Source organism: Vulpes lagopus, chromosome 1 (genome assembly GCF_018345385.1).
Source record: "Vulpes lagopus strain Blue_001 chromosome 1, ASM1834538v1, whole genome shotgun sequence".
NCBI lineage: Eukaryota > Metazoa > Chordata > Mammalia > Carnivora > Canidae > Vulpes > Vulpes lagopus.
The window spans coordinates 121,930,787-121,954,914 of record NC_054824.1 but is presented as its reverse complement, the minus strand read 5'-3'; the positions used below and the strand labels follow the sequence as shown (position 1 = coordinate 121,954,914).

Here is a 24,128-nt window from a genome sequence, read left to right as displayed (position 1 = left end):
ACGGTAAGGCCAAAGCAGAGATGAGTGATTAGGGTGCTGAGAAGTAGTGACAGGATGAAGCCAAGAAGGTAATTTAGGACCAGCTAGTAATGAGTCTTATGATAAGTTTGTGCTCAAGAATTTGAATTTTAGAGATCCCTGGTGGCTCAGTGGTTTAGTGGCTGCCTTTGGCCCAGGGGGTCAACCCAGAATCCCAGGATTAAGTCCCATATCAGGCTCCCTGCATGGAGCCTGCTTCTCCCTCTGCCTGTATCTCTGCCTCTCTCTCTCTCTCTCTCTCTCTCTCTCTCTCTCTCTCTCTCCCCCCTCTCTCTCTGAGTCTCTCATGAATAAATAAAATCTTAAAAAAGAAAAAGAACTTGAATTTTAGGTGGTGGGGAGCCAACAGACATAATTATTAGAGGGGCATCTGATTAGTGTTTTGTAAAGATTCATATTTTTCTGAAGTAAACATTAGAGAATTCTTATTACATTATACTAAGAATTGGGAGTTCAAAGAAAATAAGACCTGGTCTCTACTCAGGAGTTCACATTTTAGTAGAGTATTTGTGTTATAGGAGTAAAGATTGATTCTAGGTCCTGGTGTCCTAGATAAGAAATGACAAATTTGAATAAAATCAATTTAAGTGAGAATGGAAAGTTTCAGTTCTTTTTCTCTTTATTCTTTCATGAACACATATCTTTGACCTTTGCTTAGGGGTCAGGAGCTTCCTCAGAGAAGCCTGGTGGACTTTCTTGACTTGATCAGATCCCCACTCGCAGGCTCTCTGCAACATTTTCCCATAGTTGAAATTTTGTACAATTATTTGGCTTTTGTCAGCCCTGTCCATCAACCAGATCATACATTCCGTGAGGAACTCTGCATCCCTAGCAGCTAGCACAGAGTCTGGCATGCATTAGGAATTCAAATATTTGAGTGAATGGAATTTTAACACCTATTTTTAAGGCCAAAATAACTGAGTTTGAAGAGTACGTAGTTGGTTGTGGAGGAGAAGGATATATTTAGGATTCCCATCTCTTTTGGCACCATGCTTTGTTCCCTTCTACATACATCCCTTGTCTTGGTGAATGTATCACCATCTTCCCACTGTGAAAACTACAAATGTGTCAGTTGTCTTTTACACCTTTGCTCACCCCTCTGGTAAACTGAGGCACTGTCAGGTAGGACTGCAGTCCTCCTTAGGACCCCAGAGACTAGGGTGGTACACATCTAACAGGTTTGGCTGCTACTAGTCTTTGTCTTTGGCTGGTCTTTGTCTCTGACCAGCCATCCCTCCTGTGGCATGGGATGTCAGGTATGGGAGGCTGAAAAGTGGCCCCCATGGAAAGGTTCACCTTCTAATCCTCAGAACCTGTAACCTTTTTTTGGAAAAAAAAATATCTTGGCTGATGTAATTAAGAATTTTGAGATGAGGAGATGATCTTGGCTTATCTGAGTGGGACCTAAATGCCGGCAGCAGTATCCAGTAACAGAAAGCCAGAGGTGCTGTGAAGGCAGAGACAGGGACTAGAGTGAAGTGGCCACAGGCCCAGAGCTGGAAGACTCGAGGAATGTATTCTCCCCTAGTGCCCCCAGAGGGACAGTGGTCCTGCCAATACCAATACTCCCCTGGTGCTTTTGGTTCTAGGAAGGTATTTGGATTTCTGGCCTCCAAAATTACAAAGAACTAAATTTTTGATGTTTTTAAGCCACCAAGTTTGTGGTGATTGTTAGTAATTGTTAGACTGGCCAAGGGAATCTGATAGATCAGAGCTGTCTGTAAAGTCTAAATCTGATCTCATTACTTCCTGAAAAAACATGCCCATTACTACAGGTTAAGTCCAAACTCTGTGATCTCATTCACTTTAAAGCTTCAGCTCTGATGATCACATCTTTTCCCTCCAGCCACCCTCCTCTCTAGCTATCCCAGGTATTCTTGGACACACACTTGTTCTTTCAGGCTTTAGGACTGTTTGCTGTTCCCCTCACACCTATTTTTCTCTTTTTCGGCCTTAAACTGGCCTTTATCATTGCAGCTCAGATGTCATTTCTGCTTGGAAATGTACCCTGATTCTCTTAAAGTGACTTCTTCAACTGTTCCCACAAATGCTCTGTATAAACATATGTTTACTTATGTGTCTTACTGATTGGAGTTTGAATACTTGGCAGAAACAACCTTGTCTTCTTAATCTTCCTGCACTATTTTAGCAGCTAGTTCTTTACCTGGTGCCTGGTAGATACTTGATAAACATTAATTTATTAAGTTGAAGTCACAAGAAAATAGCTTGTTTTATAACTATGGATTATTCTGTAACTGGCCTTAGTTCTAGAGTTATTTTCTTCGTAGAATGAATGCATATGTGACCTCCTCGAAAATAATTTTAAGACAAACTGGAAGCTCTGGATTTAATAGTGAAAGTAGAAGCTTGTAAGACTCCCAGTAGTTCACACACTGGTTTGTGAAAGTTCTTCATCTTTAATTACGTGTGCAGATTTTACAAGTTGTAGAAAACAGTAGATTTAGTTGCTTGGGGAACAGCCAATACCTTTTAGAAACTCTGTCCTGAGCAACACTATACCATTTGGTTGATTTTGACCTTGGACATCATTCAGGGAGGATATGTCTAGAATGTCTCTCACTCTTGATGCTTGCTGCCAAGGTTCTGTTTCAAGCTTTTGTCACTTCCTTAGTAAGTTATTGTAGTAGCTTCTTGGCAGCCCCTTCTAGACTTATTCTGACTTCAGTTTATAATTCATTTTAAATGTGGTTGGTTTTTATTTTCTTTGTGTTCTTTATATTTACTATGTTATTTTTGAGTTTACACAATTGTCCCTTAAAGCGGAATTTAAATTTGGTGCGGGTATTTTAAGCTTGGGTTACTTTGGGTTACTATAGACATTTTTAGAATATGCCTGGTATGTGGGAGGCCAACAATAAAAGTATTAAATTGAATGTGTGTATCTCCTGACCATTTCCTGTTACCTTAAGTAAGAGGGGAAAGGTTATTTGGACCATATCCACAGTTCTTCCACGTCTCACTCCTTTGTACTATTTGTTCTCAAGCTTGTTTTTTCAAAGGTCATGTAAAAAAAAAAAAAAAAGTTGATCAGGATAACATAAGAATTGTTGGCATGTTTACACTAAATTTCATGACCTCTTTCAACCTTTTAATAGGAGGAAAACTCAAAATGTAGGATAGGGTTAATGATCCTCTTAATTCTGAGGTTTTTAAAAATACTTTATCAATGTATGAGTGACCTACAAACAGCTGTACATATTTAATATATAAAATTGTGATGAGGAATGTTTAAAGTCACATTAATGCAGTCAAAGCCGTTGGTTTCCATGCTATTTGGATGAGAGTGAAGAAATTGTAAAGTGAAAGGAGATTGTGTTCAAAATAATTCTGAGTCCTAATGTGGACAGATATTTCAAGATCTAGGCCTTTGGAGATTTGCCACATTAAAACAGACTTTCCATTAATACTGCTGTTTTCCTTGAAAATAATCAGGTGGAGTTTCTACTTTAAATACTTGTCTGTAGGCTAAAGAATTTATCTTGTAAAACATAGTCTTTGTTCTTCAGAGTATTTTTCTGACAATTTTTCTATAAAATTAATTATCAGTTAAGCCACCATCCTTTTGTGACTAGGTAGGAATAAACAAGGAGCTACAAATAAGGCAACATGAAGTGTTCCCTTTCTCATCGTTACTTGGTGCTATACCAGTTTCCCTAGTTGGCCATCAAAAGTTCAGTAAATAATGTAGGGCTATTTCATAAATTACCTTACCCAGTTTCTCAGAGGTGATGAAGTATCCTGAAAATTTGGGGCAGCTTTAGTTATTATAGAAGCACATATGTTTGTGAGGGAAAATGCTGTGGGAAATAGAATGGTGAAGGGCTAGCTCCGTCTGCAATCTAGCTGTATGTATTGCTCAAATACATATCTTTTGCTGCGTTTGGAAATATGTCTGCCTGGCAGCCCTGGTGGCTCAGCTGTTTAGCGCCTGCCTTCAGCCCAGGGCGTGATCCTGGAGACCCGGGATCGAGTCCCACATTGGGCTCCCTACATGGGGCCTGCTTCTCCCTCTGCCTGTGACTCTGCGCCTCTCTCTCTCTCTCTCATGAATAAATAAATAAAACCTTAAAAAAAAAAAAAAGGAAATATGTCTGTAGAAAAATCAACCCATCTTGCTTCTGTGTCGTTTTGATTTTCAGTGGCATTGAAGTGAGAGATAACAGGACCACAATAGAGTTCATGCATCCAGATGATAGATCTTGGCTTGACAGGTTTTTGTGTGCTTATTTGTTTGAGTTTTGTTTCATTTTTTTTTTTTTTGTAGCAATGTACACATAACCTAAAACTTGGCATTTTTGCCATTTTTAAGTATCCAGTTGGGTGGCATTGAGTATATTCACAATCAACAATGTGAAGCGCACAGCGGTTCCTGCCCCCCATCTCCACAGTTCTTAAGTCATCCCAGACTGAAAGTGAAACTCCCAACTTCGTACTCAGTAAAGACTCCTCATCTCCCGCCTGGTTTGTGTGTTTCTTTTTAAAGCAGGAATATTGTGGCCTCTTGCTATTACCAGAGCTCTGTAACCACCACAATGTAGGCAGTAAGCACTCTCTCCAAGTGCTTTATGTTTTCCACCGAGACATTACTATCTTGCCCATGAGCATTGGATGATAGATAAGGTCTGGTTCATTCGATAATTATATGTATGGGCAAAACTGAAAAACCTGAAGTTTTAAGATTGAGATTTAAGATCTCAGAAGTGCTTAGATTTATCACTGATGGATTAGTACAGGGAGATTTGAAAATTACTTCTTTGTCAGGCTTTACCTTGCTCAATGAACCTCCACAGTGGCTATGGCCTTTTCCATATTTAGCTAAACATGTTTGAATTTAAATATATCTAAAACGGGATCCCTGGGTGGTGCAGCGGTTTGGCGCCTGCCTTTGGCCCAGGGCGCGATCCTGGAGACCCGGGATCGAATCCCACATCGAGCTCCCGGTGCATGGAGCCTGCTTCTCCCTCTGCCTGTGTCTCTGCCTCTCTTTCTCTCTCACTGTGTGCCTATCATAAATAAATAAAATTAAAAAAAATATATATCTAAAACTAGGAGTCTCCAAATGCAGTGATGATCCACTGAAGACAGACTAGTGTGACTAATGCTACAAAGGCAGAGTCTTTTAAGAATGACTCCCTTTTGCCAATAAAGTAAGTCCCAAACTATTTCCCACTGTGTATATTAGACATCTCTCTGTTCATAGTATTAGAAGTAATGAGCTTTTGTTCTTAAGCAGCTAGTTTTCATCTCAAGAGCACCATAAATTGTGTTACTGATCATGTTTCTTGCTCTGCCTTGCTCTACCTGGAATGCTCAGAGACAGGTCTGTGATTTATACCTCGTGGGTATACAGAACCTCCTGATACGCATTGGGATGCCACCCTGTTTCTTGCTTTATTTTATACTCTTGTCCCACTGCCTGCCTGCCTTTTTATTCATCTTATATAGTCAGCTTTGCAAGCAACTCATAGATTCATTTCCATGCAACCACTCCTACTACTATTCCTTTGTTATAGCTTCAGCTCCCATCTTTCCCAGTACTTCACTTCTGTGTTGGGTCCTGCTGTTCTGTTTGCTTGGAAAAAGTCCTCTATTGTAACCCTCTCCCTGCCCCCCACTTTTACTTCTGTCACCTTACAGCTCAATCATCAGTCAGTCCTTTCCAGACACCTCATCCTTTACTCTGTAAAATGGCTGATCTCTCCGATGTGGCCTACTGTCCCCATTCTGACTTCTGTTATTTACCTAGAAAACTTTACTAAACTCAGGTGTTCACAGAACCGTCCACCTCTGCTAGACCCTGGGCCGGGACCAGATCTTACAGTTCTTTGACTCCCAGTGCCTGCACTTGCTAAGAATATGGGAGGAATGAATTAAGCAGTGTCAGATACTGTGGATGAGTTTATAGTTCTTTAAGAATTGAGAAAATGACCATTGGACTTTGCAGTATTCAGGTCATTGGTGACCTTTGTTAGAGCCCTCCTGGGGGAAGGGTGGGGATAGCCTGTTGTCTGTTGTAGAGAGGAAAGGAGGTTGGCAGGAAGGATTGAAGGAAGGCAGGGGTGGAAGAACTGGGAGAAAGGGAGTGGAGGAGAGAGAGGGAGAGGGGGAGTCAGGTTGTACAGCTGGCCATGGAGGGCAAGGGTCTGTGCTGCCATCTGATGGTGTATCTCTAGGGGCCATACTTGGCGGTCCTGTTAGCATGAATGAAGGTTGTAGGTCTTCAGCTTATTCTCACTAAATTGAAATCTTGTTTTGGAAAACATCTACTTCCTAGACACTCTTAACTGCCTTACCTCTCGTTTGGTGTTTACTGTGTATCTGCTTTTTGTTAAGGATTTTCTTTTTCGGTGAATATATGTCTTCTGATTTGTAGCTCTTAAACAGCAAACACATTGTCCTGTGCATAGTGCTGTGTAATAAATGCCTGAGGTTTTTTGCTTCAGTGCTTTCTGGTTTTCATGACATCTGAATTATAAAGTACTAATAATGCATCTTAAATAATACTAACCAATATAGACACAGCTATTTTGTTTGACTCTTCAAATTCTTAATTTTTTTCATATGAAATAAATTTGAAAATGTAGGTGTGAAAAATCCACCCCCAACTCACCACCTAAGAGTACTGTTGTCATCTTTGATACAGGACTTGCTCAGACAGCTGCTTCTGAACGATGCTCTTACCTCCACCTGAGTACTAGTCTCTTTTTTGTAAAGATTTACCTGAAGCACCACCTCTCCCACAAGGTCTTTCCCGATACCCATCTCCTTAGCCCAGAAAATTGATCCCCTTACTTCAGTGTGCCCTAGACAGACTTCTGTTATTTTACTGCTCTCCTCTGTATGGTCCTTCTGAACCAGCCTGGTCTATCTTTATGACTAAAGTTATTTTTTTCCTCTATCTTTTAGCGTTTCAAAATGGTATCTTGATTATTTTTGACTTCGCATTTTGCTAAAAGTATTTTTCTGTTTTATTGTTTTTGTAAGTATAATTTTAACAACTAATTTCACCTCAAGGGCAGCTGTCTTTTGTTACTGGCTATTCAGGTTATCTAATTTTTTCATTAAAAAATCGTTGCTGCCTGCTAAAACTGACTATGAAAAACAAGTCTCTTCAAATTTAGTATTAAATTATCTGCTTCTTTGTTAAAAGGTGTATGACTGAACAAAGGTATATTTTCAGAAATTCCAGTAAAATTATATTTACAGGAAAAAAATAACTTTACTGGCATTGAAAGACTTTAAATAATTTAACATCATCCAGAGAGTCCAGAATTCAGAACTCAAGATGTGCTGTCCAACCTGCAGTTGTATTTGTCCAAAACTCACTATTGTGATGTTCCCTGACTTGCATACTTTATGGTAATGTGAGAACAATATGCATTCAATAAAAACCATACTTCAAATTTTATTTTTTATTTTATTTTATTTTTATTTTTTTCATACTTCAAATTTTAAATTTGGATCTTTTCTGGAGCTAGTGCTAGCCAAGAATAGGGAACCATGGCTCCCAGTCAGCCACGCAGTCACGAGAGTAAACAACCAATAGGCTGGCAAGTGTTCTATACCCAGACAACCATTTTGTTTTTCAGTACAGCATTCAGTAAATTCCTTTATTATAAAATAGGCTTTGTGTCAGATGATTTTGCCTAACTTTTGGCTAATGTAAGTGAGCACATTTAAGGTAGGCTAGGCTGAGCTGTGATATTGGGCAGGTTGGATGTATAAATGCGTTTTTGACATTTTATTTATTTTTTTACTTAATATTTTAAACTTATGATGAATTAATTGGGACGTAACCCCATTGTAAGTCAAGGAAGATCCATAATCAACCTAATGTGATAAAAATAAGATTCCTTAATGTTGACTAAGTTATAGAATGCTGCAGAGGGAAAAGAAGGCACTAAAAAACTTGGTTTCCTGAACAGTTTAGCTATAATATAAGCAGAGGGTCAATAAATTCATTTAAGGAAGTTTGCTTGAATGTCTGTCAGAGTGCTTCTCCAGAGCAGAGGACAGTTGAGTGTCTGCTTAAGAGGGAAGTTAAAAGTTACCTTGAGTTTATATTTTAATAGAAATGTAGGTACAATTTAATTTGGGGGGGAGTTTGCTACATTGAACTGAAATCTATAGAACATGAAATGAGGGATCCCTGGGTGGTGCAGCGGTTCGGCGCCTGCCTTTGGCCCAGGGCGCGATCCTGGAGACCCGGGATCGAATCCCACATCGGGCTCCCGGTGCATGGAGCCTGCTTCTCCCTCTGCCTGTGTCTCTGCCTCTCTCTCTCTCTCTCTGTAACTATCATAAATAAATAATAATAAAAAAAATTAAATAAAAAAAAAAAAAGAACATGAAATGAGTCAGAAGACCTAGGTTCAAACCGTGGTTCGCCTAACTCAAAAACCATGAGCCCATCAGCACACTAGTTAACCCCATAAGTCTTGCAGTGCTGTCACCAGGCACCCTGGAAATGCTAAAAGGAGATGAATAATGTGATCATGCCTGAAAACTATAATGTGTTGTATAAAAATAAGTTGTCTTAGTATTCCCAAACAGGCAGATGGCTGTACCCTGAATACATAGCCAATTAGGAACGTGGTATTTCTATCCTAAAAATGCCTGCCTGATAATTGGATTTTATATGGACACTGAGCTTTAGCTCTTGAGCATTTAAATAATGTCATACCAGAAGAAGTATTTTTTGAAATATTTTAAAACTACCTTTGCTTTTGTATCTATAGTATCAGATATAACTTAAACTTCCCTAAAGTATAGCCACTATAGCTTTTTCCTTATACGTGTATTTTAAAAAATGAATGCTTGGTTGGTAAGTTACGCTTAAGATGCTTTAAAAGACAGTGTAAAAAGAGAAATGGGGGGGGGGGGGGATTACCGAATGTGATTTCTTAAAGAATTGGGTAATCTTTGGAAATCTCTTGTAATATGTAAGATATTTAACTGTAAGTTTATATAAGCCTGTATCTGTTTCATAAATCCACCTTAGCCTTATTGGGTGCAGGTTCATTGAAATCCCCAAGGATGTGGTTAATGGATGGATTGTTGAAGGACAAAGTAGGCTGCTTAAGTTTCAAAGCCTAATGCATTGTTACTGCAGCCTCACACCCAAGTTCAGCTCATTGACTATGAACCTGCTCTATCACAGAGTCCGAGTCCGAGTGGTCCCTGAGTAGACTGGAAGCAGTGACGGCGTGCTCCTTGGACGAGGAAGGAGAGCTCTTGAGCAGTAGAAAACACAGAATGTCAGAAGGAAAAGATTGTGGTGGTGGAGATGCTCTCTCCAATGGCATCAAAAAACACAGGTAGGATAGTCTTTAATGGTTACTTACCATGGCTGACTTATAAAATACTTGCGGTTCATAAAGCAAAGCATGCCTTCTCTTTGTTTCTCCTCCCCTCTGTGTTAGACTTTTATATTGCTGTTACCACCTCAGAGAAAGGATCTAGCTTACATATTTTGTTCATTTAAGAGAAGAACATCATCTGTACTTGTAGGAACAAAGCATAAAACTTGGTGTTAGCAGCCATGGTTTCGGGAACATAAATCCTTTGGTTGACGATTTAGATAGGCTCTTCAGAACTGCCTATTGCAATTGATGCTGGGCTCCTTTTTTCATCATACATCTTTTATGGCTCTGCCTCCCCATGCTATTTTAGTTTCTCGACATTTGATCTTCTTGTTGGTTTTATAAAGAGGGAATGGTAATATTGCCTGCCTGTTGATACAATTTAGTTACATTTAAACAAAGACTTTTATTAGACCCAGGGCTTTTTGAACAGATCCATTTTACACTGTCTAATAACATTAGTATCTTTTTATTCCCTTGATGATTTCATCCTAGAGATTGTCCCAAATTAATGAGACACAGCAGACGTCCGAGCTCTCCAGTTTCAGCATGAGTGTACAGACACAGTGGCATATGTGTCTGCTGGTATTCATAAGATATTTTACCAAATTATGGGTTAAGGACGTATTCCTGGGGTCATTATAAAAAGCACTTTGGCGATAAGAAGTTATTAACAGTTAATTTCTACAAGGTAGTTTTTGTTTGTTTAGTATTTGTAGGTTGTGTAACTCTGACTTCATTTCTGTACCATGATTCTGGTCCCAGTTGGTTTTAATTATTGTTCTCCCAGGAAAAAAATGTACATATCCTTTCTGATTTATGTGTATTTGCCCCTTACTAAGAAAAATGTCTTAATTTATGCTTATTTTGAAAACATTAGTGAGTTACAGGTAATGAACTAATTAAAACCAGAGTTTTATTTTGTTTGGTGAGAAGGGTGTCCTCTAAACATACTTTATGATGGAGGGTGCTGTTGCAGATTACGTGGCTAGCAGTGAGTGTCTTTCCCGATTGTCTTCTGCAGTTTCTGTCCGTTCTTTTGGGAGTCTGGAGCTAATAAGTTCTGAATAGGACATGAAATCCCTACCAGGAAACTGGGCAGGCCTACCAGTCTTACATCATGATGGTCTAGGGGGAGCACAGGTGAAATCTTTGGGTATGAGAAACTTACAAATAGCTGAAATAATAGTTAAAATAGCAAAAAGAGCCCCTGTTCTTAGATGCCCTTCTATTTTAGGGCAGGAGAGACATTTTTCTGTTGCCTTTCAGGACTCAAGAGCCCTAGCATGTGTGCTTTCATCCTAACAGTAGTTATTGTGCAATTGACAGAAATGTATTATACTATTATTCATATATTCTGTGCTGTGTCTTAGTCAAGCCCAGAATGGTAAAATGAGAAGAAAGTTAAGGTGAAATTGTTCAAAAATCAGGGCAGATCACTAAGAAAAACTACAAAGGAATGCAGCTAGTGACCTCAACAGAAAAAAGTTAAAGTTAAAAAGACAAATGAGCTGCAACTTATTAAGCTTGTAAATGTAATAAAATATTCTTTAGTTATTTAAAAGAAAAGAGGACAGTTTAGGAAATCGTCAGCAGTCAGATATATGGGGAAAACAACAGTTTCCTATTTTAAAAAGTAATTGTTATGGGGATTTTTTTAAAGCCCATCTTTTCCATAACCTTCTTTCTTATCAAATAAACAGCATATACCACAAATAATTTAAAGGTTTCCTTTCAGAATAGGAAAGTAAGTGGAGTATTGGATGTTACCAAATTCCTCTTGCCTGTGCCCTCAATTGCATTATACATAATCTGCATTTATATTGGGCAGTTATTGGGATAATATGAAGAACAATTTGAATCAGTAGTAATTTTGGTGATGCTTTTAGAAAAAGCAGATATAGAGGCCCCTGCGTGGCTCAGCCAGTTAAGCATCCAGCTCTTGATTTTGGCTCAGATCATGATCCTCAGGGTCATGAGATGGATCCCCGGATTGGGCTCTGTGCTCAGTGCAGAGTCTGCTTGTCCCTCTCCTGCTGCTGCTCCCCCTGCTTGTGTTCTTTTCCTCTCAGATGGGTGGGGGTGGGGAATAGAGGGGGAGGGTTGAATTGCCTTGCAGAAAATTAGCCTACTCCTTGCTACAGCCAGGTTCATATTTACAGGGCTTCTTGTCATTGTGGCTCTGTCCCACAGGATCAGTTCTCTCCTCTTGGACTAAATTATGAAATGTATTCAGAGCTCTAATCTTTTAACCTGTTAGCAGTTTGACCCAAGTTTTTACATTTGATAAAAATGCTGATATTTATTATATTTATTTCATCCTGTCTCTGGATGTGCTATAAAAGATACTAATGTAGAATAGAGTGTGAAACATCGCATCTATGTTATGATTCTGTAAATGTTATTTACTGTATCAATAGCATTAATAAATAAAAGAAAAATATAGCATCATCCTAATAGATACAAAGCAGGGCCACCTCAGTGGCTCAGTTGGTTGAGGATTGGACTTTGTGATTTCAGCTCAGGTCATGATCTCATCGGTTATGACATAGAGCCCCATGTTGGGCTCCATACTCACCATGGAGTCTGCTTGAGATTATCTCTCTCTCTTCTTCCCCCTGCTCACACTCTCTCCCTAAAAAATAAATTAAAAATCTTTAAGAAAAATAAGTCATTCGTGATTAATATCTTAGCAAACCACAAATAGAAGAGAACCTCTCTAGTTAAAAGTTACAAGAAACAAATTATGAGATATTAAGCACAGTAATTAATGATTATCAGGAAAAGACGAGAATGCTGTCATTTTCGCTATTCAGCATTATTTGGAGGCTGTAATCAGAGATCTAACATACCCAGGAGATTTAGAAATAAACAGAACCATTAGTATCTACAGACATATTGTCAGAGGTGGTAAGGAAGTTTGGCAAGGTTGCTTTCATACAAAATCAGCTTCTTCCATTTCTGTGTACTATCAACAGACAAACTGCAGCTAAATCTGGGAGCATTAGCGTTGAACATACCAAGTCTTATACCTAGGAATAGATCTTAGCAAAAAACGTAATATTAAAACTTACTGAAAGACCTAAAGGTTATTAAGAAAGCAAATACATTGTCATAAAGATGCTTTTGCCAAACTGATCTGCAAATTCAATGTAATTTTAATTAAAATCTCAATGCCCTTTTCCTTGGAAGTTGAAACATGGGGTTCTGAAATATATATTTAGGCACATAGGGCTTTGAGGAGCCAAGATACTGCTCAAGGACCAGGTTGGGGGAAAGGAAGACATTTGTTCTACCACATGTCAAGACTGATTGTAAATCTTTAGTGCAGAATTGTCCTAGAGGCAGACTGACCTGTACGATGAAAATAAGGTCCAAGACCCACACATGTAGGAAACCTGATACACATAGTAGACCTTGCATAGCAGGTCAGCGAGAGGAAGAATGAATTGTTAGGTAAGTGATGCTGAGATAATCATTTAATGTGGACCCTCCAAAAAACCCAAAAGGGAAACATAACCTTCTTTCATATACACAAATATAAATAAGTTCTAGATAACCAAACACTTAAATGTGAAAGAGCACAACTTAAAAACTTTTAGAAGGAAATACACAGTATAAACAGTTTTGAAATAGGGAAGAATGTCTTACAACAGAAATGTGATAGGGACTAAGTTTATATCTGATTCTAGTTAATGTACTTGTATTTATATTAACATGTTTACTTGAATAAAGCCTTCTATTCTTTAGTAAATGTGGCTACAAATTACAAAGATTTATTTTGCAGAAATGGCAGATTACGACTCCAGATGATCGTTTATTCTTTAATTATCCTCCGTGACTGCTTTAGAATTGAATTATTAGGTCACCAAATAACAGCTGTCTTCTGTTTAGAAGTCATACAAAGAATATGGTGTCAAGTTGAAGTCAAACCGAAAACAATAACTTCCAAGAAGTAAGATTATATTGAAAAAATGTTGTTAGTGATAAAAAATTATTCAACTTTGGATACATCTAATCACTAGAATAAAACCATCTTGGTTTTGAAATCTCCCTGCAGATACAGGACAGATTATCTGCTTTCAGACTTGATTAGGTCAGGGCACGAGTTAATAACAAGTCACTACCCCCACCCCAGATGTCCTCTGGTGCCCTGTGCAGAAAAAAAAATATTCGTCTGTCAGGAAATATTTGTGGTAGCTCCCTATTGTCATGTGGTGATCAGGGTCGTGTTAGAGTCCAGATACATCTCTGATTTTCAAAAGACCCGGAGTTGTGGAAGAAAGCACAAGAGCCTGCCCAGAATTAACCAGATTTGTGGTAGGGCCTATGGGCTGGAGGGACCAGTGGTTCCAAGGACATGGTGAATCTACACTCTTATCGTTCTCTTTACCTTAGAGTCCTTAACTTGCTCTGGAAAGGAGAGGACTGAATTGTTTTTTTTGTTTGTTTGTTTTGTTTTGTTTTGTTTTTTTGTTTTTTAATTAAAAAATTTTAAAAAGAGTATCACTAAAACACACAGTGCTACTCTGGAGCCTACCTGTTTAACAAGCTAGACACACGCCTGTCTCAGCAGCCTATGAGAGAAAAGTGCTAGAGATGGAGAACAGTGAGAAGCAGTAGAGGAGGATGCTTGACTCTCCTGTGAGACACAGAATTTGGGCGAGGGTACTGCTGAGTGCACGGGAAGCAGGCCTGGCTGTCCTGAAACTGCAGCTGGCTATCGGAGCAGCGGAGATTGGACCTCTGGGGCAGATTGGCAATTTTGATTACATGTGACACCCACCTCTCCAACAAAAACATGTTTGGTGGGGATCCCTGGGTGGCGCAGCAGTTTGGCACCTGCCTTTGGCCCAGGGCGCGATCCTGGAGACCCGGGATCGAATCCCACATCAGGCTCCCGGTGCATGGAGCCTGCTTCTCCCTCTGCCTGTGTCTCTGCCTCTCTCTCTCTCTCTCTCTCTCTCTGTGTGTGTGTGTGTGTGTGTGTGTGACTATCATAAAAAACAAAAACAAAACATGTTTGGGGATTCCTGGACCAGAAAGAAATTGGCAGGTGGGGACTAGGCACCCAACAAAAAGCATGCAAATGCAGAATAACAAGCTGTTAGGCTATGGAGTCACTTGAGGATACAAAGGAAATGACAAAGACCAGTAGGGGGTCTAGATTTTTTTTTAAGATTTTATTTATTTATTCATGAGAGACAGAGAAGGAGAGAGAGAGAGAGAGATGAGAGGCAGAGACACAGGCAGAGGGAGAAGCAGGCTCCATGCAGGGAGCCCGATGTGGGACTCCATCCTGAGACTCCAGGACCACACCCTGAGCCAAAGGCAGGCACTAAACCCCCCAGCCATCCAGGGATCCCCTGGGGGTCTAGATTGTTGGTAATTATCTACACAGAATTTACTGCCAGAAATCCCCCCAGGAAAGCTGAGACATCTTTTCACAGAGTCCCCCTCTTTCAGCCCTAAGAAGAGTGACTCTGAAAAACAGGTGCTGAGGCCCACCAAACCACCTCCTTATCTTGCCCTGACCCCTAAAACACCTCTTTTGGGCTTGGAGTTCTTTAAAACACTGTTGGAAAAACATAAGATCTTACTAGTTGTAGCCTTCTGTAAGGAAATGATAGTGAGATATACACTTTTACCTGACTCCAAGAGCTCATTCAAATCTATTCTAGATTAGTGATTTTTTTTTTCTGGGCAGATGAGAGTAGTTTTCTAGGGCAGCCATAATCTGCAAAGCTAGGCTTGAGTGACCAAAATAACAAATAGCTAATGATTTGTGTTGTTTGCTTTAGACATGAAGAGTAAGGAATACATTTTCTGGCACATAATCCCATTTTAGAAACTTTATGAGAGTTTTCAAACATACATACAAGTAGAATCGTGTAAAGAACCCCTTGTACCCCTCATTCATCTTCAGCATCTATTGTGTGCCCCACTTTGTTTCATCTCCAGACCTCCTCCACCTCTTATACTGTAAGAAGTTATCTTAAAAATTATGTCAAATCCAAAATACAGTTTCATCTTTAATTTAGTGTGAATCTTTAAAACATTGGGACTCTTCTAAAACCATTATGATACCTGAAAAATCAGTATCTTTTAATTATCCTCAGACAGGTAATACTCCATTTTTCCTGATTGTCTTGTAACTGCCACTTAGTAATTAAATCTAAAATGTCATTTAATAATAAAAATCCAGAAGGTCCACATACTGCATTTGGTTTTTATATGTCTCTTCAATCTCTCCTAATCTCTAGATTTCTTCTCCACTTCCCCATTTTTTTCTTGCCAGTTATTTACGGAAAAAACCTGGTCATTTGTCCTGTAGAGTAACCCCACAATCTGATTATTGCTGGTTGCATTCCCATGGTGTCATTTGACATATTCTTTTACTCCTGAATTGCTTGTAAACAGATGGTTATGTAGAGAGGCTTAACCAGATGTAGGCTTGAATTGTTTGGGACAAAGTGCTTCATAGGTATACCTCCTGTTACGTCCACCAGTAGCAGACATTGGCTGATTTTCCTTTTTTTTTAAAAAAAAAAAAAAAAGAGGTTGATTTCCTGGGGTGTCAGGCATTTTCAGTCGATACATCCATGATGAATGAAGTTGCCCAATAGCCTTGAACCTAATGATTTTAGCAGCCACTGTTGATCAGTGTCTACATCCTTGTTTTATTACGGTCTGCAGAATAGTTGTATTACATTTCTATCATTCCTTCTCCTTGGATAGAACTGAAAAAAGTTCCTATTATCTCTTTTCAGAATATGTTGGCTCCCTAACATCCTCTAGAGGTGATACATGAAAACACGCATTGGATTGCATAAATCTACTATAGTTATTTTTCCCATCTTTGGTCAGAAAGAACCCCTTTGTGTCCTTTTGACAGGGCCTCAGTTAGGTTTTTGTATTTGTTTTTGTTTTTCTTTTGAGGTATAATTTTAATACACTAATTCAGTTGATAGCTGAATTCTTTGATAGCTGCTCTGCTTTCTAATACAGAGAGATGTTTCAAGCTTATCTGGTATGCTTCCTGCCCCAGATGACCTGACTCTAGTCAGCTTTTTCCCTAACGAGCCACATTTCATTTTAGTGGTAAATAATATTTAGCTGTAACAGTCTGGGTAGTAAGAGCGCTCAGTACTAGCAGGTTGGCCACAGTTCCTACTCCTTTTCGTTGAAGAGACGTGAACCACCTTCCCTCTCCATCCCCCAGGAAGGAAAAGTGCTTCATAAGGTCATACCAATATATTTCCAGTTAAAACTTTAGATTCTAGGGTTTCCCTCTTAATTCCTTTTACTTTATTTGTATTTCATGGTTCCTAATGACATTTATATAATTACCTCTTTGAGTCTAGTATGTTCTGCACACACATACATAGAAATACTGTTACTAGCAGCAGGGTTGCTGAAAAGAATTTCAGATTTCAGTTCCTTTTCATACATTCTATCTGGGATGTATAGTCAGTGTTATGTTTGAAGGTCAGTTTCTGTGTGGCTAAACTACTAACTTGTTACACAGATAGGTTTGTTTCATATGCCTTTGGGTTTTAGAGATACCCTTTTGACTTTTTTTTTTTTTTTTTTTTAAGGAGCAATGAGAGCTTTGGTAGCACCCAGCAGACAGGCCAATGGGTGGGCTGACAGGCCAATGGTCGGGTGTTCGGACAGGCAGCAGGGAACATGTGGGCAGGCGAGCATGAGTCAGGCAGGTAGGCAGGCAGCAAGCAAGAAGGATGCAGTTGGGGGCTGCCCTGTGAGGGGAGTAGCATCCCTCCAGCTGCTGCTGCCTGCTGGGGCCTCGGTTTTTTTTTTTTTTTTTTTTTTTTTTATAGTTCAGTGAAATATTTACATGATTTCAAAGCCAAAAATACAAAACAAGGTATGTTTAGAAAAATCTAGTTTTCATTCTTTTTCCCTCAATGTTTTTTCCTTCCTTCCCCCAGATGTAATCATTGTTACAATCTCCTAAGTAGTGTTTAATATAAGCAGTGTTAAGATATATTCATATTCCTTTTTTAAGTATAAAAGATAGAGTGCAACTTTGCTTTTTTGTTTTTTCACTCAACATACGCTAATTCCAATTCTTTTGGTCTCACATTCCTTGATATTAATCAGTTGGGTTATTTTTTTCCAACACTTAAAAATTGCAAATGTGTGTGTGTCTACACATGCATATTTAGAGTAGGGATGATTCTCTTTAAAATTTTTAATTGGGGATACATTCATATGTTTCAAAGTTCAGAAATGTGTAATAGGGCATATTTTGCAAATTTTACCTCACTTTTTAAGCTAGCCATGCCCCTTCCTTTCCTCAAATGGAATTATTACATATAATATTGTTTCTTCATATAAGTGATAGAAAATGCATACATATAGTTCTTGACCCTGCTTTTAAGTGTGTGTGTGTGTGTGTGTGTGTATATATATATATATATATATATATATATATATATAAATAAATAAGTATTCAACAAAATATATATTCAATTCTATTCTAGATGCTGAGGTTACAAAATGCTATTCTATTCAAGATGCTGAGGTTACAAAAATGAACAAAGTCTTTTTCCTGTGGAGTTTCCTTTTCTGAGCTGAGGGAGATTTAATACCTTTCTGTGTATTTAAGGTTTATTTATATTTCTTTTTCTGTGAGTTGCACTTGTACTGTGCCCATTTTCTATAGGAGTGTTAAACTCACCAATTTTCAGTACTCTGTAGTGTCATTGGAGAAACTAACTTTTAAATGTAATGGGCTTTTTTCCATGTTTGCTGAAGGGAAAGATAATTCTTAGAATTTTTCATTCTTAACACATAGTGGAAAATACATTTACTAAAACTTTAATAAATGACACTGTTAATTCTATTTTTGTTTCTGAATTTTACACACATATGTATATATGCTTTTTGAGGGGTGCCTGGGTGATTCAGTCAGTTAAGCATCTGCCTTGGGCTCAGATCATGGTTCTGGGAATGAGCCCTGCTCATGGGAATCCTGCTTCTTCTCCTCCTCACTTGTGCTCTCTCTCTCTCTCTCTCTCTCTCTCTCTCTCAAATAAAGATCTTTTAAAAAAAAAAGAAAGAAAGAAAAAGAAAAAAATATATATAAGTGAATTAGAACAATGTAGGTATTAAGAGCTACCTGGGTTTGAATCCCATATTTACCACGTTTCTGACCTAAGCAAGTTATATTTTTTTTGAAACTCAATTTCCTCATCTGTGAAATGGATGTAATAACAGGCCCTGCCTTACTGGTTTATGATAATTAAAGAGATAATCAGTGCTAAGCATTCTTAGTGATTTTTGGCTAATTAAATGTCAGGTGCTGTTACAAGTGGAAAACTGATAAACCCTCAGCAAAAACAGGTAAGTGGAATAGTTTTCTTCCTTTCTTTTAACTTAAAAGGTCTTTGGATGCGTTTTAGAAGTTTACATTGTCCTTTGAAAATGAAACTTGGGGAAGAGGTAGCTGAAATGAAAGTGTTGATCTTGGAATAACATTATTACCTTTGGTAAATGTGAAATAAGGAAAATTGTCCCCACGTTTAAGGTCTCCTGTGGTTGATTTCCATTATATTTTACAACGATACAGTTAAACTGAAACATGGCTTTTCTTTCTATTGTGAGTGAAAGGTGTGCCTGGCCTTCATAAAGCTGGTTGTAAACTTATATTGTCAGAAGTGTAAACAAGAGGTGACTGGAGGCTTAAAGCTCTGTTGTTCATTCCTTGCTCCCTTGAGATTACTTTCCCCACACAGAGATCTCATTACTTCTCCTTTTGATCCCTAGGCTTTTTGAATCTCTTAGGTAAATATCCAATTCCTATTTCAAGTTTGCTTTATATATACTTATAATCCTCAGAATATCAAAAGGAAGAAGTTAACTGTTTAATAAAATGGACATTCTTGCTTGGCATCTTGCTCTATTTGGACATACACCCTCCAGGTGTGAACACAGGGTTTTGAATCCCTAGGAAATATCTTTCAGGATAACTTAGTCTTTTAATGCCCTGCCTTTTTCTCCTTACTTGGTACATTTCTTAGTTCCAGTAATTCATGTGTTAGAAATCTATCTTGACTTCTGATCCATATGGGACTTGGTCTTTACAAATATATTGAAGTATCTCCTTCCCATTGGAGCTGTGCTAATCTAAATTTTGCCTAAAGGAGAAAGCTGCCTCTGGGAACAGACAGTTTTTCAGTATTGTTTGCTTTGCTTTGTTAGCTTAGGAGGAACTTTCCTCTTTCAGGAAGCATCATATATGATAACAAGGATTTCCAAGGTAAAATAAACTGAGAAGTAATTGCTTTAAAAATACTGAGTTCCTTTAACAGTTTGTTCCTCTTTGCACCATTAAATCTTCAGAGAAACATGGTTTTTATACAACTCTTTCAAAACTTATTGACTGCTTAAAATATAATATATCCTAATCATAGAATATAATCTGTTGAGTCAATGTTGCTGTAACACGATATGGAGGCAGGATTTGAAATCTTAGGTTGAAATTCCATGTTGCCATTGTAAATATTCTCAAAGCCAGTTCCTTGTAAATTCAGCAGTGACTCCCATAAATTACATATCCTGGTTCTTAACCAGGAAATGTTGTGCCAGTGCATCTGACAATGTGGAAAATGTAAATAACTGTTATCAAGAATGCATACTATTATGATGGAATAATGATCTAAGTAGATAATGTAATACATGGTACAGCAGGGTACAGCCAACTTCTGGGAAGAGGTGAGAGAGAACATAACATCACACCAGGGCTGAAGTAAAGTAGTGTCCTTGCTGGACCATAGGAGAGCACGTTTGAGGCAGTTAGCTATTCTCAGGAAAACAGGCTTCTGTGGGTGAACCTTACCACAATAGATAAGTGATAACCATAGATTCTTTACAGTATTCTTTTGCTTTGGTGCTTTGGCATTTTCAGTCTCTTAATACCTTAAGTATATTGCTACACATTCTAGTAGCTGAATGTATGACCTGATCAGAAGGTGATTAAGAACCATCAGCGTAATGTGCTTTCTCTTCTCTTTAGGGTTTTGTTCTGGCTCTGTGACATAGTACAGCTGTCTGGCTTTAGGAAGCATATAATCTTTCCACACCTCAGCTGTTGCTCTCTAAAGTGGGCAGTGTCCCACAGAAGTACAGTCGGGGTAGCAGGATGGCTAGAACCTGGGTCTGTCAGTTTCTGAAGCTGCTGTCTTCCAAATGTATTATATCAACTTCAAACCCAGGGCTGTTTACAATATTCTGCACAATATTAATGGCTGTAGTTCACATTTGAGTTATAAATTGATGTATATAAAGTACTTTTACAAACTCTATAGCTTTTGATTCACAAAATAGCTATCAGTTATAGGAAGGGCAGGGATTATCATATCCTCAATTTTATGAATGAAGAAATTGAATCACAGAAAGTTTTTTTTTATTTTTTTATTAGTGTTCAATTTGCCAACATATAGCATAACACCCAGTGCTCATCCCGTCCAGTGCCCCCCTCAGTGCCCATCACCCAGTCACCCCATCCCCCGGCCACCTCCCCTTCTACTACCCCTTGTTCGTTTTCCAGAGTTAGGTGTCTCTCATGTTCTGTCTCCCTCACTGATATTTCTCACTCATTTTCTCTCCTTTCTCCTTTATTCCCTTTCACTAATTTTTATATTCCCCAAATGAATGAGACCATATGTTTGTCCTTCTCCAATTGACTTAGCATAATACCCTCCAGTTCCATCCACATTGAAGCGCAAAGGGTGGGTATTTGTCGTTTCTAATGGCTGAGTAATATTCCATTGTATACATAGACCACATCTTCTTTATCCATTCATCTTTTGATGGACGCTGAGGCTCCTTCCACAGTTTGCTATTGTGGACATTGCTGCTATGAACATTGGGATGCAGGTGTCCCAGCGTTTCACTGCATCTGTATCTTTGGGGTAAATCCCCAGCAGGAATCACAGAAAGTTTAATTAACTTGTCCCAAATCACTTAGCCAATAAATGATAGGGTCTGCGCTCAAACCAGGTTTCCTAATTTCAGAGCCTCTATGCTTTTCTTAAAATTTAGAATCTTTATAGATATTTAGAATAATAGAAATTTATATACCTAGACAAAGGCTTCTTAGTCTGAAATTTAAGATAATTTGTCCCAGTCTTTAATTCAGTTCTGTTTGTTTCTTTTATGTAATAATTTACTATGAATGAACAACATAGTTCCAAAGCCTTTATTAAGCATGCATCTGGTGTTGGCTCAATACTGGGTGGTATTACAAATTAAAATGGACATACAACCTTATAAATTTCTGGGCCTTTGTAAGTTTCCACTTGTATTAACATGAGCATGCAAAAGAACACATGAACATATTGAAAGTTCTGCCAATTTTAAACAGATCTGGTATCTGTTCTTAAGCAGTCCTAGAAGGGAAAAAAAAATCATTTTCTTTTCCTTTAACCTCCATTATCTACTGACTTCCTGCCAAAGGTAGAATACTCCAAAGGATGCAGGAATAATTACAGGTGTAATGTTTTTGTGGAAATGACTTGTTTTTCCTCAGCAATTATACATTCTCTTATTAGTGAAAACCAAGCGTTTTTTTTTCCTTCAGTATATGATTGATCTAATCTGTCAGAACAAGAAAATATCAGAAGGCCAGGTATACTACTTGGATCTGATTGTGCATTTTAGGGTACTGTGTAGTCTTTCTTAGCAGAAGAAACCTACTTAGGGAAGAGGAAGAATGCTATCATTTACAGTACGGGTATTTCACTATGCCCAAAGCAATCAGAAAGGAAACCAAAGGGAAACTAACATACATTTTGAATAACACCATGGAGGTTATTATATGTCACAGAGCAGGAAGGAACTAGAAATTCAACTATCCCTAGAAATTCTGTCTTGATGGTAAGCAGTCAGAAGCATCTCAGATCATTTAAAAAAAAAAAAAAAAAAAAAGGAAGTTAAATCAGGCTGTTGAACTGGCTAAAGCAGATCACAGTCAAATCGTTATAGTCATTCTAAAAATGTAGGTGTGGCTTAAAGAGAAATAAGCCTAAAAGGTCCAGATCCATGGAAAGAGGGTAGTGGTATTGGCACCTCTATCATGCAGTCCACCTTTGCTTCTCTTTGTGTCTTGTTAACTATTTTTTGCATAGTCCCCCACTCTTGTTTCAGGGATCCAAAGCACTTGTCTACGATGTTCAGGTAACATACAGCCCATTAAACACATTCTTGCTCCAGAGTTGTGTTCAAGGATCAGTTGTGGTCATTATGTACTCAGATCTACTCTGGGTTCTCACCATGCCTTGCACTGCCTATCCAGTGAGAGCATATTCAGGTTCCAAGACAGTACATTCCTTAGTATAAAGTCTAAGAAAATGCTTTTTCTTTCTTTAAGAAAAAAAAAAAAAAGTCTGATATAGGCAGGAAAGTTGTATTTTCCTTGCCCTGCCAACAAAATTGCTAGCAATAAAACAGTCCCATTTCCTTTATGAAATGTGGGGAAATATTAGAAGATTCTGCTCACCATCTTGATGACTTTCTGCTCCTTAGCTGTCCACATTCTGAGCCTTAGGTAAGTAAGCCTTTTTGTGAGACAGGAAGGAAGATCATTGGCTCTGTTCTGTGCCATACACACCATGCATTTCATCAGTTTCTGTGTCATTAAAACCACTTCCTCTAGGTCAAAACGGCCTTACCACGATCTGCTTACTTTGCTTCATGTCAGTTACTTCATATCTGTTCTAGTACCCATTGCATGAAATCTAGTTACTCCTAGAGATAAGGATGAGAATCCTGTCCCTGGGCGAAGGTCTGTTTTTCTGTCCTACCTTCCTCAACTAATGCTGAGCACCGTGAAGTAGGCCTAAAGTGACGGGTCCAGCTGCCCAAAAGGACATCATCTTTCAAAACCAAAAGACTAGTTCTTAGGTACAGTAGTCCCTCTTAATCTGCAGGGCAGCGGGTACTTTCTAAGATCACCAGTGGATATCTGAAACCACAGGTAGTACCAAACCCTATGTACACTATGTTTTTTTCGATACATACACACCTGTGATAAATTTATAAATTAAGCACGGTAAAAGATTAATAGGAAATTACAATATGCTGTAATGAAAGGTATGTGAATGTATTCTTATGTCAAGATGGCTTACTATACTGTATTCATCCTTTTAGTGATGATGTAAGATGATAAAATGCCTTCATGAAAAGGTGAGGTGAATGACTTAAGTATTATGACATAGCATTAGACTGCTGTTGACTTTGTGACAATAAATCAGGAGGATCTCTGCTTTCAGATATTGAAATTGCTGCAGAAAGTGAAACCACGAATCAGGGGAGACTACTTTAAGCTCTCATCAGTCTGTTTTGGCTTGGAAATGTGATGATTTTATAGGCTCTCCTGTTAATTCAGTAGTGGGGAAACTAACAGGAGTAGGAAGTAAACTTACTATGTTACTAAATTGATCAATGAATCCTAAATTTTAGAAAGCCAGCATGAAAATAGTCTGAAATTCTGAATATGTGATTTTGACTTAAAATCAAAACAAGTAAAATGTCTCATAAAACAACTATAACTATCTAACCTCTTTGCTATGCAGAGCCAGATTTTTTTTTTTGTTTAGGTTTTATTTATTCACAAGATACACAGATAGAGAGGCAGAGAGAGAAGCAGACTCCATGCAGAGAGCCCGATGTTGGACTCAA

At 38.3% G+C, this 24,128-nt stretch overlaps 1 protein-coding gene across 4 annotated transcripts in view; it reads left to right on the top strand.

The window, feature by feature from the left end:
* The window catches only part of OSBPL1A (oxysterol binding protein like 1A), a 227,395-nt gene that overhangs the window by 150,146 nt on the left and 53,121 nt on the right, over positions 1-24,128 (top strand). For all 4 annotated transcript variants that reach the window (XM_041742615.1, XM_041742622.1, XM_041742628.1 and 1 more), the window contains one exon: positions 9,221-9,377. In XM_041742615.1, the coding sequence (XP_041598549.1) occupies positions 9,221-9,377 (157 nt within the window). The remainder of the gene's footprint in view (positions 1-9,220; positions 9,378-24,128) is intronic.